The 13,469-nt window shown below is 39.3% G+C and overlaps 1 protein-coding gene across 4 annotated transcripts in view; it reads left to right on the top strand.

The window, feature by feature from the left end:
• Positions 1 to 13,469, top strand: part of TFCP2 (transcription factor CP2) — a 44,732-nt gene that overhangs the window by 14,562 nt on the left and 16,701 nt on the right. For all 4 annotated transcript variants that reach the window (XM_042946562.1, XM_042946561.1, XM_042946560.1 and 1 more), the window contains exons 2-3: positions 11,859 to 12,010; positions 12,574 to 12,650. In XM_042946562.1, coding sequence (XP_042802496.1) covers positions 11,859 to 12,010; positions 12,574 to 12,650 — 229 coding nt within the window. The remainder of the gene's footprint in view (positions 1 to 11,858; positions 12,011 to 12,573; positions 12,651 to 13,469) is intronic.

Genomic DNA, 13,469 nt, shown 5'->3' with positions numbered 1-13,469 from the left:
CCCTTCTGATCATTCTGTCTAGACTCTCTTTATAGCATGCTCTGCCCCAGCCACATCTGATGGTCTTACGGTCCCTCAAATCCTATGCACCTTTCTGCCTCAGGGCCTTTGCATTTGCTGTTACTCTTACTGGAAGTCTTTTTTTTTTTTTTTAATTTTTATTTATTTTGAGAGAGAGCCCACACATATGTGCATGCACACCAGGGGGGTGGGCAGGGAGCAGAGAAAGAGAGGGAGAGAAAATCCTAAGCAGGCTCCATGCTATATCAGCTCATGGTTTGTAAGATCAGGACCTGAGCCAAAATCAAGAGTAGAGTTCCTTGGAGCGCCTGGGTGGCTCAGTGGGTTGAGCAGCTGACTTCGGCTCAGGTCACGATCTTGCAGTTTGTGGGTTCGAGCTCCGTGTTGGGCTCTGTGCTGACAGCTGGGAGCCTGGAGCCTGCTTCAGAGTCTGTGTCTCCCTCTCTCTCTGCCCCTCCCCGGCTTGTGCTCTGTCTCTCTCTCTCACTCTCTCTCTCAAAAATAAATAAACATTAAAAAAATTTTTGTTAATAAAAAAAAGAAATAAACACTAAAAAACAAAAGATGCTTAACCAACTAAGCCACCCAGGCGCCTCTCTTCCTGAAACAGTCTTCTGCATTCCCTACTTGCTTTAGGTTTCTGCTCCAATGTCACTTTGTCAGAGAGGTTCTGTAACCACCTTCACATATGATAGCAAACACCTCCTTGTCCTCACCAGTACTCTGCCTACTCTACTCTGCTTTATCTTTTTCCAAACATCTGATATCTTATTCATTTGTTTGACTCTTTCCCCAATTAGAATAAATGCTCCAGGAGAAGGGTGTCTAACAGATAGTTTGTGCTGATTTGTTGGGTATGTGAACTGAATTCACTCTATTTTGTTTCAAAGGCCACTAGCATAGCAGTTTCTGAGGCAACTATTTCTCTTCATCAAAACTGAATTTTTGACACCTGGGTGGCTCAGTCGGTTGAGCATCCGACTTCAGTTCAGGTCATGATCTCACAGTCTGTGAGTTTGAGCCCCGCATCGGGCTCTGTGCTGACAGCTTGGAGCCTGAAGCCTGCTTCGGATTCTGTGTCTCCCTCTCTGCCCCTCCCCTGCTCATACTCGGTCTCTCTCTCTGAAAAACAAACAGTAAAAAATTATTACGAAAACCTGAATTTTCTTCTTTTTTGCTGTGCGTCTTTTTCACTACTGTTTGCCTTCACTTTTCCCCCTTCAACTGTTACCCATCCATCTCCTAAATCTTCCATTTTTTTGGGTCTTAGAGTTGGTTAGTTGTTACTGACTGTGCCTTTACTTTCCCTCTTACTCTCAGTGTCTTATGATGGACTGTGTATTTAGGTGAGATTCCTCCCTTTACCATAAAATTTACCACTACTTTTTAAAAAGATGGCACCACTGTAAAAATACAAAGAAATGAGTAAGAATGTTTAACTCCAAATTTATGTTACTGTTGCCTCTGGAAGTTAAAGGGGGATACAATGGAGGAAGGGTATAGAGGGCTTCAACTGTTAGTGCTCTTTCTTTCTTTTTTTTTAAATGTTTTTTTATATTTGAAAGAGAGACAGTGAGTGAGCGGAGGAGGCAGAGAGAGACAGAGACAGAATTGGAAGCAGGCTCCAGGCTCTGAGCTGTCAGCACAGAGCCCCACGCAGGGCTTGAACTCAGGAGCCGTGAGATCATGACCTGAGCCGAAGTCAGACGCTTAACTGACTGAGCCACCCAGGCACCCCTCCTTGTTAGTGCTTTATTTCTTAAGCTGAGTGGAGCGTACACAGGTATCTGTTAAGTTTTTTTTTTTTGTTTAACCTTCTTGTAAAGTCTGAAATACTGCATAATATAAGTCCAAGAGTGTTTAGCACACAATCGATTGCTGGCTCGCTTTCCTCGTCTTTTTAACTTGTCCTATCATTCCTTGTCTTTTTTGCCAAAGGTCTGTAACTTTGCTTCCTTCTGGTTCTTGCTCTCTTGGAATACTTATGGAAGTTGACCTCTAGCGTTGCCACTCCTTCCTTCTACTTTGTTACCTTCTCTTTCTTTTTTCCACCTCCTCCTGCCCTGCCCTCATTCTTTGTCTGCCTGATTGGCAGTGGTTTCCATTTGTAGCTGATAGCTGGCTCTCCTGATGCAACATCAAACCAGAATCTGGGAGAAAAATAGATTGGGGGCTTTGGATACACAAATTGATGTTGTGATTTTCTCTCAAGGCTACTTCATGCTTTGTGTGTACATCAAGTCCTGGTTGATTCAGTCCCTCAGCAGATTTTTATTCATTCAACAAATACTTGAGTGCCTTCTGAATGCTAGGTTTTGTGTTCCAGCTTGATTGTGTAGCTTTGAGTCTTAACCATACACTTCTGTATGTAGTGCTGTGTCTGGTGCCATGGTGATTAAAAGACAAAATCAAGCAACTTTTTGTCCTCTAGTTGCTTATAATTTGCTAGAGAAGATAAGACATGTATTTAAATAGGTATGATACAAGCTAGAAACCGATACATCAGAGCACTTAGAGATAAAGTGCTACAGGAGTTTAGAGCATAGAAATACTAAATTCTACCTCCTGAAGGCGTATCTGAAAGAAGAGTAAGATTTGAGCCTGCAAAGATGGAGAAAGAAAATGTTTCAGGCAGAGGGGTAGTAGGATTAATGTAATTGCTGGATTATGAAGTTTGTGTACCTTTTTTTTTTTTTTAATGTTTGTTTTATTTTTATTTATTTATTTAAAAAAAATTTTTTTTTAATGTTTATTTATTTTTGAGACAGAGAGAAACAAAGCACGAACGGGGAGGGTCAGAGAGAGGGAGACACAGAATCCGAAACAGGCTCCAGGCTCTGAGCTGTCAGCACAGAGCCCGACGCGGGGCTCGAACTCACAGACCGCGAGATCATGACCTGAGCCGAAGACGGACCCTTAACCGACTGAGCCACCCAGGCGCCCCTTAAATGTTTGTTTTAAAACACAAGAGCAGGAAGGGACAGAGAGAGAGGGGGATGCAGAATCTGAATCAGGCTCCAGGCTCCCAGCTGTCAGCACAGAGCCCGACAGGGGGCTCAAACCCACGAACTGCGAGATCATGACCTGAGCTCATGATCTGAGAGGAAGTCCAGATCTGAGCCACCAAGGCAGCTCGAAGTTTGTGTATCTTTATTCAAAATAATGCTAACTTGTTTTTCCCAGTATACTTAGGAGTTTAAAAGTTTTGGTTGTTCTACATCCTAACCAGTGTTTTATTTAGTCAGTGTCTTAATTTTTGTCAATTAGTGGATGTGGATTTCATTGTGGTTTTATTTGCATTTTCCTGGTTTTTTGAGTCTGAGCACCTGTTCAACATGTTTACTAGCCATTCATGTTTTCTCTTGAGAAGTAACTATTCAAGTTTTTTTTTTGGGGGGGGGAGGGAGGGGAGTTGGTCTTTTTCATATTAATTTATAGGAATTTTATTTTTTTAAGTTTATTTATTTTTGAGAGAGTGTGAATAGGGACGGACACAGAGAGAGGGAAAATCGTAAGCAGGAACCTCACAGTCAGTGCACAGAGCCTGATGCAGGGCTCAAACCCGGGAAACCATGAGATCATGACCTAAGCTGAAATCACGATTCAGACGCTTAATCAACTGAGCCACCCAGGTGCCCCTTAAATTTATATTTAAAAAAAATTTTTATTTAAAAGAAGAGAGAGGGAGAGACAGAATCTAAAGCAGCTCCAGGCTCTGGGCTGACAGCCCAACACGGGGCTCGAACCCAGGAACCGTGAGATCTTGACTTGAGCTGAAGTAGGAGGCTTAACTGAGCCACCCAGGGGCACCAAATTTACATTTTTAAAGGTTACTCTGGCTGCAGATTGGCTGATATTGATAAAAAGATGGTTATTGTCCCTGAGAAGGGTTGAAGTTTCATAGGTATCTTCTGCTCTGCGTATTCTTAGAAATGCAGATTACTTCCCTCTGTCTACCCACTGTAAAAGAAAGGGAGCAAATAACAGTTCTGCTCTGATTACATCATCAGCCTAATTTGCAATATCTCCAGGGAATGTGTTGGCCATTTTAGAAGACTAGGCTTTCATCAAAGGTATGGTTTGGGGGCGCCTGGGTGGCGCAGTCGGTTAAGCGTCCGACTTCAGCCAGGTCACGATCTCGCGGTCCGTGAGTTCGAGCCCCGCGTCAGGCTCTGGGCTGATGGCTCGGAGCCTGGAGCCTGTTTCCGATTCTGTGTCTCCCTCTCTCTCTGCCCCTCCCCCGTTCATGCTCTGTCTCTCTCTGTCCCAAAAATAAATAAAAAACGTTGAAAAAAAAATTTAAAAAAAAAAAAAAAAAAAAAAAAAGGTATGGTTTGAAGGAGGAGCGATTTTCATAAGGCTTACCACTGGGTGCACAAAGGGAAGAGAGATCGCTAAGGCCTTTTTACCATTTCATAGGACTAATGTTCTGGTACTTTTAGGATTTTCCCAAAAGTCATTAGCAATTAAAGCCTTAAAAAAAAAAATCTATGCTTGTATTTCACTGCAGCGAGGAATGGGGGACCAAGGAGATTTGGGGGCTTTGAAGATAGGCTTGGTAGTGGGGATGAAATGAGCAAAGCAGAAGAACACCAACAGATAGGTGGTGAGTGATGCTTGTCTGCGAAGAGGGAAGGAAGCTGAACTACATCAAAGAAGAAGAAGAAGAAGGAGAAGAAGGAGAAGAAAAAAGAAAAGAAATGGTAGACATTTTGGACCTGAAAAGAAGATTTGAGGCTCAGCACCATATTAGGGTCTATGTATGGTTTCCCTTAGTCGCAGGAAGACAGAACAATCTTGTTTTCCCCTTTAGGTCCTACTCTGATGGTAGATAATCAGATTTTGAATACTGAAATGGGAGGGTTCCACTTCCTTTATCAAAATTGTCAGATTCCTGGAATATATAACACACGAATATTGTTGCAGTTTGCCGTTTATCACCTAAAGGGGAAGAGTCAGTAATTTCAAATTTAATAAAAGAGCCTGATACTAATGATGCCACAGGTGATATTTTCAATTAGCAGTGTTTTAATGAGATTTATAGGCTGGTCAGAGCTAATCCTGTAATGTAGGAAAAAAAAACAGAAAGCAGGCCTATATCTGGCAAATCTCCTGAGGTAGGGCTTTGCTGATTCATATTTCTTTGATTAAACTTTTAATATCTTGCAAGTTTTCTGGAAGTAAATTTGTATCTGAAATGGGTCAGATACTTTTCACCTTCGAAAAGAAATAAGGCTTGCAGACAGGTTTGAAGTGAGAAGTTTTTATTGACTTTCTAAGCTAAGGAAAAATAAAAAGTGCATTGCTTATAGCAGTAAATAAATAGTAGTTGACAAATAATTCAACAGAGTAGAATGAGGAAGATCCAGAGACTGGGGTAGAGGGAGAGGAATTAGCTTCATTTTTGGGTAAACTTTGAGTATGTAATGAATGACAACTATTCAAACTGCTGGTCTCTCATAACTGTGTGGAAGAAATAGAATGGTTTATATCTAGAAGTACTTCTTAAAGTGCTTAAAGAGCATTAAGCCCAGTATTGAGATCTTGAAAAAAGTTCCATAAATACTTTCTGACAAGAAAGACTTGTCAGACGACCAATATCTCTGTCAGGGGCATCATCAGCATAAAATCCAGATACGGTGTTTTTATCTACTGCTCACTTGCCATTTTGATGTCCTACTCACGTCCTACTCACTGGACAGTCTGCATTCCAGGTTTGCAGTTGGAAAGGAGGAGTGCAGTTAAGATACTCAGGTCAGAGTTATATAAAACACCTGCTAGAGATATACTAAGCCTTTTTGAGTTGTATCATTTTTGCTCTGTATTCTATAATGATTCATTTATGCTTGAGTATCTGTAATACTGTAAGGACAATGAACTGGAAATAAGAAAACAAATAGGTATCTGTAGAATAATGTAGAATGATTTGTTGCTGTTCACAGATAGGAATTTAGACAATGATGCTATACTTTTAAGGGGGACCTTATCTGTACTTGATTATTCTCTCCCTGCCACCTAAAATAGGGCCCAGAAGATAGTAGGTGCTCAAAGACTATTTGCTGAATAAATGGGGGGGAAAAAAAAGGAAAGAGATTTACTGATTCAATGTCAAGCTGAGTGTTTTCCCTCTAGTAGTGGTGATAGATATGCATAGATTGAAGAAACTCCCTTTCCATTAGAGGTAGTGTTTCAAGATGGCTCATTGAGGACCTCTGTAAAATCAGATTTTGGTGTAGGGAGGTGGTCATCTTCGATGACATGGAGATCATACCCATTATGTTGGCTTATTAAGACATGGAACTAAGTAATTAAGCTCACGATCTGCCCCCCCTTCTGATTTAATTGGCACAGGATATGGCCCAGAAAGGAGTTTTAACCACCACCCCACCATCAATTGTTAATATGCACCCAAGGTTAACAGCACTGATCTTTATATGCCTTCCGTACGGATTTGACTCTAATTTAGTAATGCAGTCTACAAGTTACGGCAGAAGATTACTTGAAAACTGTTTTACTTCCAAATATTTTCTGACTTAAAAAAGCAGGATTTGGATCGCAGTTTTTAAGACAGTCTTCAGTGTGAATATGCTGGCTGTTATATTTTGCAGCCTTCTTTGTTCCTTTGCAATGGAGAGTTATGTGCTGTATGAATTTAAAAATGAGAGAGCCAAAAGGGAGCTAATAATGAGTTGAGGAAGTACTGTCTGTGTTTACTCTCTGTGTAAGTCTCTGTATTTCTTTGTCTATTAAAGAAGATAATATTCCCTATTCTTGAGTAGCTGAATGACAGTCTGATCTGGAAGACTTGTCTTTTATTGTGTTGTGTTTTGAATACTGATAAAGGGATTGTAAATAAACTTGGTTTAATTTAGTGCAAAGTTTTAAGGGAAAGAGGAGCAGTGTTCTTCAAACTGCAGGTTGTGGTCAACGTTTTCAAAAATGAAGTGCTATAGAAAATACCAAAATTAATAAGTATTGTTTTATGAAACTTATTTCAGTTCTGGGGACACATCCACTGAGTCTTAATATAAAAACGACTTACTTAGGGGAGCCTGGGTGACTCAGTCAGTTAAAACATCTGATTCTCGATTTGGCTTAGGTCATGGTCTCATGGTGCATAGGATCGAGCCCTGCCTGCTTGGAATTCTCTCTCCCTCTCTCTCTACCTCTCCCCTGCTCGTGCGCTCGCTCTCTCTCTCTCTCTCTCTCTCTCTCAAAATAAGTAAATAAACTTTAAAAATTTTTTCAAAAAAGTACTTAACGTAAATGGTATTCAGAAAAATTTGAAAGCCATAGGACAAGACCATGTGAAAAGATGGAGGAAAAGAGGTGGTTGTCCTATCATTCTCTTAATGGGGCCAGAGTCTTTTCTCTCTTTATCTCTCCCACTTTCTTTTGTTTTGTTTTGTTTTGTTTCTTACCCACCTGCTTATTCTTTGGATCTGACCATATTGTTTAAATTCTTTACTGCTGTTTCTTTACCAGAAAGAATGAAAATAAGTGTGTTTTGTTGGCAGTGTAGTTTTTATAAGCATTAATTTGTTTTATTTATTTCTTATTTAGGTCTGTAAAATTTGAGTATAGCTGACATATACAGTATTACATTAGTTTCAGGTGTACAACACAATAATTCACCTTCTCTATATGTTATGCTGTGCTCACCACAAGTGTAGCTGCCATCTGTCACCATGCAATGCACACAGTATCATCAGCTGTGTTCCCTGTGCTGTGCCTTTTATTCCTGTGACCTACTCATTCCATAACTGGAAGCTTGTGTCTCCTATTCCCTTTTACTCATTTTGCCTTTCCCCTCGCTCCCTTCCCTCTGGCAACCATCAGTTTGTTCTCTATAGGTCTGCTTTTTGTTTGTTTATTCATTTGTTTTTTAGATTCCAGACAGAAGTGAAATCATATGGTATTTGTCTTTCTCAATCTGACTTATTTCATTTAGCATAATACCTTCCAGATCCATCCGTGTTGTCACAAATGGGAAGATCGCATCCTTTTTTGTGACTTCCCTTGATGCTATGGACAACCTGTCTACTTGCCTCTCTTACTCAAGGAGAGCTCATCAAACCTTTCCCTCTTTCTTCACTAGGCTGTCTCTAGAAGAGGGCATTCAGCAGCTAGTAGGCCTGAGGGGGAAGGTTAAGTAAACCATAGCTGTGAATTTAGTACAGACCATTCAGAGGCTGCCTTATCTGGAAAGAGTAGTTTATGCCTCAGAAGACCGTGAAGCAGCTCTTCATGGAATCCCGGTTACATATAGGCAAGATCACTTCTAATCGTGCTTCTGTTCCTGTGTTGCTTCCACTCAGATGCTTTCTGCTATGTGTTCACTCTCAGGTGTGAATTTCCACTTAGCGATGCACGTATTTAACATACACTCAAGTTATCTTTTTAGCAGGTGAGATTTCTGTATCCTTACATTTGATCACAGTTAGGGTGAGATGTCAAACTCTAAAATGATCGCAATGAGGGGCGCCTGGGTGGCTCAGTTGGTTAAGCGGCCGACTTCAGCTCAGGTCATGATCTCAGTCTGTGAGTTCGAGCCCCACATGCTAACAACTTAGAGCCTGGAGGCTGCTTCCAATTCTGTGTCTCCCTCTCTCTCTGACCCTCCCCTGCTTGCTCTCTTTCTCTCTGTCTCTCCCTCAAAAATAATAAACATTAAAAAAATAAAATGATCACAGTGTACTAGTGCTGAATATTCCGGAAAATGCAAACAAAAATGTAAATCACATCAACAAATATTTACTAAGAACAGAAAACAGAAGTTGCTCCTTCAAACAGCTTATGTTTCATTGGAATAAATTAAATATATGCAGCAGGAGCACCTGGCTGGCTCAGTTGGTGGAACAAGGGACTCTTGATTTCTGGGTCATGAATTCAAGTCCCACATTGGGTGTAGAGATTACTTAACAAAAAAAAATCTTTTTTGAAAAATAAAATAAATAAAATCTTAAAAAAAATAAATACATGAAGCAATCAGATAAAGTAATAAAATGCTAAATTATACATTGGTACCGACTACTTAAGACTCCACCAGAGTGGGTTTCCCTAATCCATGGTCCATTTACCCCTGAGACAGAGGAGCAGACTTTTGTATTTCCAAATCTGTTATGATTTCTTGCTTAATCCATTACTGTTTTGCTATAAACAGGGGCCTAGAACTGTGTTCGCCAATGACCTTTAGCCTCCACCTCTGGGAACGTGAAATCAAATGGTATTTTTGATCCACAGCAGAGTAAAAGAAATGCAGTATTGCAAGAACAAGAATAGTTCAAATATGTTTGAGGTTTTGGGATCTTAAAAGCTCTGATGAGAAAATATAGCTTTGTGTATTTGGTTTGGCTGTTTTGAGTTATTTAATTTTAGAGGTAGCTTGTAGAATCCGTTTTAAAATTTAAGCATCAAATGACAGTCCTTTGCTTAGTCATGAGGGATTAGGTGTAAAGCCACATTATATTGAGATGACTAGGGACTATTGCTATATATTAACTTAGCTAGGCAGTAACATTGAGAAGAAAAAAAATACCCTACATTCCTAAAGGTTGAGCTGTTGCTATGTTGCAAAATCTGATTTGCCTTGATTCCTGATAATCTTCACTAATCTTTCAAAGAATCATCAGAGGTGATGTTTTTGAGAATGATATGTATTGGGAATGGTATGGTAATAAAGTCTCCCAAAGACTACCATCATGTTTCTGAAGTTTTGTAGTGTTTTGCTTTATGTTCTGTACTGTTTGTGGTGGGAGCATTGGTAACTTCCTGACTTTAGAAGTGGAGGAACTGGCATGGAATACTTTTCTAGAAAACCTGTGCTTCTACAGTTTTAAGTAGTCTCAAGGGATCGGTAGTATGTTTACCTGACAAATTAATACAGACAGAAAGAGGGAGTCCTTGCCTTCTCCACCCAACCCCATGCATTTGAGCACAGCACACACACCTCCAGACCTAAGGGGATGAAAGCACGTTTTGTTTTTCTAGCCTTTGAGATACTTCTTAGCAACAAGAAACTTGTGTTCCATAAAAGCTGGTTTGCGTCCCGAGTGCCTGGATTCAACTAATAACACATAACCTTGCTGTTTAGACATCAGCAGAAAAGAGAAATTTCTTTTACTCTTCCCTTCCCCCTGCTTGTTTTGTTTGTTAGCATTAATACCATTAAATTTTTATTACTCCTGTGTGGATTATTAGGACAATAATCAGAGCATTTTCTGCTTGTTTTGCTTTCCAGTGAAAATTTGTAATGTTGTCTCTAAGATTTACCTGAGTTCAGCCATTTTTCTGTCAATGGTGGTTTTTGCCTGAATGTAACGATTCTGTAATGTTTGGGGAGGATGTTTGTACACTGCTGAGGGTACATTTAAAGAATTTTCGTGTTGCCCACACACTTAACATTGTGTAGACCATTTTTATCTCCCCGGAAAGTTCTCTTGTATGTCTTCCAAGCAATCTCTGCCCTGCCAGGAAACCACTGTTCTCCTTGGTTTTGCCTGTTTTAGAACACCATATAAATGGAATCATACATTATATATTCTTTTTGTGTAGCTTCTTTTGTTCAGTATCGTGTCTGCGAGATTCATCCATGTTGTTGCATTTCTTTGTTTTGCTGAGTAGTATTCTACTGTATGGAATATACCACAGTTTGTGCATCCGTTTCTCTTAATTATAAACGTTTGGATTCTTTCCCATTTTTGCTTTTGTGCTATGAGCATTTATGTACAAGCTTTACATGGACTTATATTTTCATTTCTCTTGGATAAATACCTATGAATAGAATTGCTGGATCAAAGGGCAGATAGATGTTTCCTTTTATAAGAAATGGTCAAACCTTTTTCCAAAGTGGTTGTGCTATTTTACACTCCTACTGGCAAAGAATAAGAGTTCTGGTTGCTCCACATCCTTGCCAACATTTGGGTTGTCATTCTTTTTAATTTTAGCTGTTCTAGTGATTACATGTACAAATTCTTTAAAGTAAAATAAAATACATTTAATTTTGTGGCATGTCTTGAGATAATTGGAAACACTTTTTAATTTGGTACATCTATTAAGATTCTTTTAAAGTTTGGAGCGAATGTTGATCATAACAGTCGGTCTCCAGGATAGGGCCCAGGATGTTCTTTCCCACTAATCCATGGCTAGAGTTTATGAGGGAAGATTACTGTTAATCCTTGACATCAATTTTAGTCCCTTATGGATTCCAAAATACTTTCTTACATATTTACTCTAGAGAGCAGATGCGGTTCCCATTTTATAGATGAAGGAGCGAAGACTAGAGAGCTTGTCTAAGATTTGCGTAAGGCTTTTAGGAACTGAAACACAGCACTTCTAGTTAGCTGTATTCCACAGAATGTAAGCTGACCTTGAAATATACACTGGTCATTGATTTGTCCTTTTCAAGTGGCTTCTAGGAATTCTGAGTCTTGTTTTAGTCCTTAGAGTAGATCAGCTGATGTGGTTATAAAGATAACTGTAGTTGGTGCCTTTCTAAGAACAAACACATTACTGAGCATCCTAAATTGACATTTTGGAACTCTGCATATAATTTTCAGAGCCCTTTTAGGCACCCCTGTCTAGATGGTCTTAGCAGTGAATATCTATCTGTCATTGCCCACATTGTTGTGGTGAGGGGACTATCACAGCAGGTAATCTGAACTGAGTGGTTGGGAAGAAACTTCATCAAAGTGAATAATGTTTTTTGTTTTTTGTTTTTTTTTCAAAGTGAATAATGTTTATAGTTTTCCAAAGCAAATTGCAGTTAAATTGTTTCAGCATAAATCCACTCTTGCACTTCTGTCCGATGTTAATGTAAGTTATTTGTTTTATTTCAGTGATGTCCTTGCATTGCCCATTTTTAAGCAAGAAGAGTCAAGTTTGCCCCCTGATAATGAGAATAAAATCCTACCTTTTCAATATGTGCTTTGTGCTGCTACCTCTCCAGCAGTGAAACTCCATGATGAAACCCTGACATATCTCAATCAAGGTTAGATGCTTCCTTATTTGTTAGTATTATTGAAGATATGCTGGATTGATGATATTTTACTAGGTATACTTATATGTAAAAAGTACATCTTTCTAGCGTGACCTGTCAGAGTTGAAGCCTTCAGAGATTTTCACTTTAATGTCATGTTTAATGTATATTACTGGCTTCTTTTGTGTACTTGCCCATTTTTAGTTCCTGTCTCCCTCTTTCTTTCTAATCCATGGTCCCTGGACATCCCCATTCATCGGTTACCAACCGAGAAGTATTACCTTACCCAGCTCTGTTTTCCAGTTGCGTGGCCTTGGACAAGTTACTTAAACTCTTCACGTTTCAATTCCTGTATCTGTAAAAATGGGATTGATAATAGTTTTGAGAATTGTATCAGTTAATTATATAATGTATGAAAACACTTAGCACTGTGCCTAGCACATAGTAAAGGATTATAGTTTTGTTAATAATACTAATAATATTATACTCTTGTATATTCAGCTGGATTTTATTCTTTGTGCATCTTGCAAAGTTAATTTATGATTAATATAATATGTAGTTACTTTTTCTTCTAGGACAGTCTTATGAAATTCGTATGCTAGACAATAGGAAACTTGGAGAACTTCCAGAAATTAATGGCAAGTTGGTGAAGGTAAAGGAAAATGAGTAAATCATTTCTCTGCGCAGTATTCTTTTACTGACCCTTTTTGGGTAATATTCTTTTGCTTCCATTAAGGGCTTGGTGGTATCTCTTACCCACTACAATTTGCTGGCAGAGTGGGAAGCTGGAATTCCTTTGGCGTGAGAGTGAGCCCCCTTATTCACTTAGATTTTTCACAGCTGCGGAAACAGAAGGCTTACTACTCCGTGTCAAAGTAGTCTCCTGGCTCAGTGAAGTTGTTTTGGGTGGAATAGAGTAACCTCCTTGAAATTTTTAGAAAAGCTCCAGTGTCTCTTTGGATACTTGGTCTAGTAACAAGAAAAACAGAAACTGCTGTTAATGAATAGCAGTTATTTTAGTCTAGACTTCGAGCAATGAATTCACAGCACATTTGGGACTGAAGAGTTTGGTCAGCCGCTGTGAAAGTTGGTGGGGGGATATAAATAAGCACCTCCACAAAGCCAGAGTAACAAAAGGGAAGTTGATTGATACAGCCCCTGCTTACCCTCAGTGTCGTGTGGTGGGTTAGCAAGGAGGGAGCTTGGTGAGTTTTTCATATACATCTGAAGACCTGAGCTGGATATTACATGGTAAGAGTAGAAACTTGTAGAAATGCTTCTAATAGGAATGCTTTATACCCAGTCCATCAGGACTGATGTTTAAGCCAAGTATTAAATATGGTACTAGTAACTATAAAGATTATATCTGAGCACTTATAAAATTTACCCCGAAGTAGAATTTGGCATGGTATGATGGGTTTTAGGGTGAAACAGATTTTTTTTTTTTAATTTATTTTTGAGAGATAGAGTG

The sequence above is a fragment of the Panthera leo genome, chromosome B4, assembly GCF_018350215.1.
Source record: "Panthera leo isolate Ple1 chromosome B4, P.leo_Ple1_pat1.1, whole genome shotgun sequence".
Taxonomy (NCBI): domain Eukaryota; kingdom Metazoa; phylum Chordata; class Mammalia; order Carnivora; family Felidae; genus Panthera; species Panthera leo.
The sequence above is the reverse complement of the archived record's forward strand: the minus strand, read 5'-3'. Positions and strand labels throughout refer to the sequence as shown.